The 6,000-nt window shown below is 41.6% G+C and overlaps 1 protein-coding gene across 4 annotated transcripts in view; it reads right to left on the bottom strand.

Moving 5' to 3' along the window:
- LOC137379508 (voltage-gated potassium channel KCNC2-like) overlaps positions 1–4,137 on the bottom strand; it is a 171,442-nt gene extending 167,305 nt beyond the window's left edge. For all 4 annotated transcript variants that reach the window (XM_068050437.1, XM_068050434.1, XM_068050433.1 and 1 more), the window contains exon 1: positions 2,911–4,137. In XM_068050437.1, the coding sequence (XP_067906538.1) occupies positions 2,911–3,456 (546 nt within the window). In that variant the 5' untranslated portion in view covers positions 3,457–4,137. The remainder of the gene's footprint in view (positions 1–2,910) is intronic.
- Positions 4,138–6,000: the final 1,863 nt, after the last annotated feature.

The following is a 6,000-nucleotide window of genomic DNA, read 5'->3' on the forward strand; positions in this document are numbered from 1 at the left end:
TGATAAGGGCCTTTAAGATAATGAAAGGTTTTGATAGGGTAGACATAGAGAAAATGTTTCCACTTTTGGGGAATCCAAAACTAGGTATCATAAATATAAGATAGTCACTAATAAATTCAATAGGGAATTCAAGAGAAGATTCTTTACCCTAGGAGTGGTTGGAATGTGGAACTTGCTACCACAAGGAATGACAAAGGTAAATAGCAGAGATATATTTAAGGGGAAGCTTGATAAGCACATGAGGGATAAAGGGATAGCAGGATATGTTGATAGTCTGGGAGGATGGGAGGAGGCTCCTGTTGAGCAAAAATGCCTGCTTAGACCAGTTGAACCAAATGGCCAGTTTCCATACGGTACACTCGATGTAACTGCTTCACTTGAAGATGTCAAGACAATATTTCACTACATATTAAAACACAACATGGAATAAAATCTATCACATTGTTTTGCAAAACAGTAAACCAATCTCACTTTTAGTTTTAATCACTGCAATCTTCATGGACCTGTTTAAAGTAAGCAGTGGGTAAAATTGTGTGTGTGGTGGCTGGGTGTTCATACACTTCACTGTAACCATTCAGTTTTGCACCGTCTGATACTGTGAGGCACCAACTAGTTGATCACATTGGCCAAGACGGAAGGCATGACATTGGAGCTTGTGTTTTGAAGCTAATTCGTGAGCTACCTTAAGGAGCATAAAACCACGATATAAACCAGATAACATTTGTGGCACTAGAGGAGTCGTTTGCCTTCCATGGAACATTTTAAAGGCGGTTCCATACATGGCGCTGAAACATTTTTTTAAAAATCCTTAACGTTTTTTCTTATCGCTCAGCAGCGTTTGACTCACCAGGACGCACAAGCAAGGCAAGAGACCAGATTTCAGTGCAAAGGAGATACTGGTCGCCATGGCAACCAGAATAGCAGCTGTGCGGCCAAGCGAAGCGGGTGCGAGAGGGAAGGAGAGACAGAGAGAGAGAAGCAGCGCCTGACTGCTGGTGTACAGGGTCCCAGTCAATCACAGCAATCTCCTCTCCTTCCACCCAAATTCATTTTAATACAGTAAACAGCTTTTTATCATGCATTAAAAACAGAATCTCAAATGATGCATGGAAACGTGGTTTTCCACCTTTACAATTGACTAAAGAGTGGTTATTCACCAATCGTTGCTAATTTTGTTGCTATGATATAACTGCTAGTCATTTATTTATTGTAAGAACCGAACGGAATTGTATGAACGTGAAATGTGTCCGAATGATTGCAATTGTTTTAGTCTTTCCCAATAACCAGGCGCTAACGCCATTCGCTGGCAGAATCTTATATATAAATCCTTTCATATTTCATGCATTCATAATGAATTACCATTATTTCCACTCGCCCTCCTATCAAGCTGCTTAACGTTGTCTATGTTAATTCTATTGTACAAATTCCCCCAACAGGACCATTCCAATCATATTCTCAGGGGCAACTTTTAATACAATACAAAAAGAAAATCACTTTTTCTCAGCCCTGATGACTACCAGAGATGAATTAGTATTCATCTGTGATTTTCTTTACAACTGAAAAACTGTATTTCCAATCCCTATCCCAAACCAATCACATAATTCGGTCCATGCCAAGTGGAAAAGACCTTCCCAGAAGCCGTAACTGTCAGTTAACGAGAAGCTAGAAGTGTTTGAAAAATATCCTGATTACATCTCACGATCACCTGCTTACTTTGCATTCCCCTAGACACAGACATTTCGCTTCACTTTGTTAGTTATCTCAAATTTTAATGTCATTATATTTTTGAGGTCAAGAGCGCCTTATTGTTTCATATTACTTCAGAAAAAAAAAGTTTCTCAATTTAAGCTTTGAGATGTTGGAGTATGTGTCCATTATTTATGGATGGTTCTTAATTATATAATACACGTACTTTTCGAAGGGGGGGGGGGGTGGGAGGGTGAAAAGATTTTCTTTCCACCCACTGTGTGAAAATTACAGCAATCATGAAAATAACGTGAATTAAATAATTAATAATAACACGAAGTTTACATCGTCCTTTCCACGTCCACTTGCAACAGGCTGTCATTATTACTCTTTTCGTGTCTCAATGCCTTTTGGTGGGAGTAATTTATTAACGGGGTTTATGGCCTGTTTAATGATTATTAAGCAAATTTATCTGTAATTTTCACCTCTTTTGTTGAATCTCGTGGATATTGTGATCATCGCGAAAACAATACAAGAAATTCCCTCCGACTTTGCACTTTTAAAGAAGTCAAGCACTGTTAACTGACGGACCATTCTGTCACTGTTATTAAAGATTAAAACTTGTAATACAATGTAAGGTAGTGACTTCAATAATACACCTACAATTTATTCTTGCCTTAAAAGCTATTTTGCAGAGCACCTTTAAAATAAGCTTCTAAAGTCGTTGTAATCACTGTCAAAAATAAATTGTGTATTTAGGACATGAAATCAGTGCACACTGGTTCTAACAGTCAAACACAATAGTACATGGTAAAGTGCTCCAAATATAGCTGGTTCAGACTATCTCGATTATGAAACAAATTCAGAATGCCATCAAACTGTAGGCGAAAATTGCACGATTGGGAGGGGGAGGGGGAGGGGGAGGGGGCTATAACATGTAAACTCTGGAAGCTGCTGCTTCGCTCTGCATCAATCTACTGAAGATGTTACAACCTGTAACACTTTCCATTCAAGAAAAAGATAATCCGGGGTAAATCACGGCCTTATTAAATTAGATTTCCTCCAGCTCAGTGTTGTTAATCTCCTCTGTTAAAGCACTGAGAACAAAAATAATAATTAAATGAATTGATGATAATGATGGGAGGTGAAGCGTGGGTTTCTCTCTCTCTCTCTCCTCCAAACTTGGATCCTTTCTTTATTCAAACCCTGCCTTCTGTTTCTTACCCTAGCAGCTCTCGAAGAGTATGGATCTTCAAAGAGTGCCCATATTCTCGGCTGCCATCTCTTCCAGCGGCTGATTTTGCCCGTGCCTCCCGGGCTGCATTCCTCGATGCCCAGCCTTTTGTTGAGGTCCGCCTCGTCGTCGGGGTCCGGGGGCTCTCCGCTCAGCAGATCGGGAGCCTCGAAGATGTCGAGCGCTTCCTCGGCGTCCCGGTGTTGCCTGTAAGTCATCCAGCAACACGGCTCCACGTCCGTCTCATCAATGCCCCAAAAGGCCAGCTCCTCTTCGAAAAGTGGCCCGCACACATCGGCCGGGCAGTGCAGCTTGCCCGTCCGGTAGTAGTTGAGCACATAAGCGAAGACCCCCGGGTGACGGTCGAAGAAATATTGGTTAACTTTGGGGTCATAGTCGGGGGTGCTCTGTCCATCGGACTGGGCGAGCAGGGCGAGCCGCGTCCCGGGCAGGGTTTTTAACGTGGTCCGGTAAGTTTCGTGCCGAGTTCCCCCAACGTTGAGAACTATCCGCTCGTTGTCGTCGATCTTGCCCATCTCTCCGGCTCAGACATGACTCGGAAAGGGAGACCCGAAGCTGTGAATTGTTTTTGTTGTTGTTTGGGATTTTTGTTGTTGTTGTTGTTGGCGCTTATTGCTGCTTTTTCACCGCAAACCGCCACCAAGTCGATGGCACAATGTCGCTGTTTTTGCCCCTTTGCGCCGTTCCCATTTGCCGCTTGCAGCCAGTGAAGGCGGGCAGGTGAAGTCAAACGGAATGACAGTTCAGCTTAATATTGATCAGTCACCTCTTCTCCCTCCTCGGGGATGTAATCGACCTCTGAGACAGAGAGAGAGAGAGAGAGAGAAAAGTGATCGCCTTATTTTCAGAAAGTACGTGACCGTATTTTTCCTTCCATGAAAAAAGCATCAGGCAACACCCTGCTCCCGCCGACCACGTACAGCTTCTGTGCTGAGAGCTTTTTTTAACATCTCTTCCCTGTGTTATTTACCAAACTGCCTTTGAAGGTCGCTGGGGATGAGAACACGGCTGGAGATAAACGACCAGACATTTTTTTGTCTTTACAAAAAATATTCCTTTAGTATTGACTGCACAAAGACGTTTAAGTCCTGGTGGTATCCGGGCTGTTGCCAAAAGCCAAACTCACACCCCGACAACTTGCTGGATTGTGTCCGCTCCGCACGTTTCCATCGGCTTTTTCCAAACCATTCCCTGCATCTTCAGGCATGGGTTTTGTTGTTACCTTTTCAGGTTACGGTTATATTTCACTGGGTTTCCTAAAGTGCCAAAATTGAATTTCACAATATCTATCGATGCACGACCATATTTTTAAGGTGCCAATGTTTCACTATCTAGCGTCTAAACCTCTCTCCTTTGAATGTCGATCAACATGAATCAGAAAATAAACCTCAGCGAGCTCCCGATTCATAAAATATAGCGACGATTTGATTGAGGATTCTTCGAAGGCATTGGTTGAAATAAAACAAGTGTATATAGCTTTTGAAGTTAGCGCACATTAGCATTCAAAAATATGTCGACAGTTAACCCCGTAACATTTTCAAGTGTTATCGATCACTATTAGTGTTAAACTTTGCGCTTTCTCAACCATTGATAGTTCCTCAGGTTGAGGGAGCCTGTTTCAACAGATGGGGAAAAGGCGGCCTCTAGCTACAGGTGCGTCCCTTGTCAACTCGCTGCAGCCTACAGCAGTATCGCAATAGAGGATCTGTATTGTAATTGTAATCACCCTACATGGTTCTGATTACATTTGCTAGAAGACAAATTTTAATAGGGCCCAATCAGCCAATATAATGTCAATTAAAGAATGGAGTTGAAATTCACTATTCTACATCACAATGTACCGTCAGCATTTATTAATAACTTCATGCAATGTATTTCACTGCTCTCCTGAAGAAGCAAAATACAGTTTAAGAACGATATTGCCAGCACATGAAGAACGGAGCGAGGAAACCTCAAATTGTTTCTAAATATGTAAACAGAATGTGCAAACAAGTGGGAAGTGTGAAATTAAGGCAGCAAGTTAGGTCCCACTGAAACCTTGGTTGTTCATAAAAAAACAAGTACTGGAGGATTTGGATCTAGGTCGATCATTTTGTACTTTTGCAGTTATTTGTTTTCTGTAGTTTTTTAAATTCATGATAATGAGGACACGCCTCGTTCTCTTCTGCATTATCAAAGGAGCGTTGCTTTTCATTACACTATTCTCAGCTGTGAAGTGTAAAGTACCAGCACCGTTTACAAGCAAAAAACGAGGAACGGGGTTCTTTATATATACTGCCTTGCGAGGACCACATTACATGTAATGTAGAATTTATTATTCTGTTACTGAGGTGTAGCTATGTCCCTTTAAAGCCACAAAGTCTAGTTGCTGTTCAGCAAACACTGGGTGAAATCAGAGAACAGTCCTGGATTTCTTTTTCGATTTTTAAATGTAGTTGGTAAGTTGCATATTTAGAACAATTTGAGGTTTCCTCGCTCCGTTCTTCATGTGCTGGCAATATCGTTCTTAAACTGCATTTTGCTTATTCAGGAGAGCAGTGAAATACATTGCATGAAGTTATTAATAAATGCTGACGGTACATTGTGATGCAGATTAGTTTCTCTCCCATCATCCCCATACTCTTGTTTGAGCTTATTTCATGCACGAGAGCCACTTACTGCTCCTATTTCCACCAAACTATAGGTCACCCAGCTTCCCTCTTGGCTCCCTTGCTAAGTGACATAGTAAATAGTTCCTTTTCATCAAGCATTGCCCCTCTTCTTTTCAAAACCACTGCCATCATACCCTCCCCAAATATCTTTAACCCCTTTTCCCTTGCAAACTACTATTTTAGCTCCAACCTTCTTTTCTCTCCAAGTTTCTTTAACATGGCAGCTCCCACATCTGTGCCCACCTCTCCCAATTCTTTGATCAAATTCATCCAATCAGCTTTCTTTCCTTCTCATGCCATTGAAATGACCGATTACCAAAGTCACAATGAACATTCTTTTTGACAGTGATTATGATGCATTATCTATCCTCATCCCCTTAATCCACTCTGCAACCATCAAAATTGTTG

The sequence above is a fragment of the Heterodontus francisci genome, chromosome 18, assembly GCF_036365525.1.
Source record: "Heterodontus francisci isolate sHetFra1 chromosome 18, sHetFra1.hap1, whole genome shotgun sequence".
Taxonomy (NCBI): Eukaryota; Metazoa; Chordata; class Chondrichthyes; order Heterodontiformes; family Heterodontidae; genus Heterodontus; species Heterodontus francisci.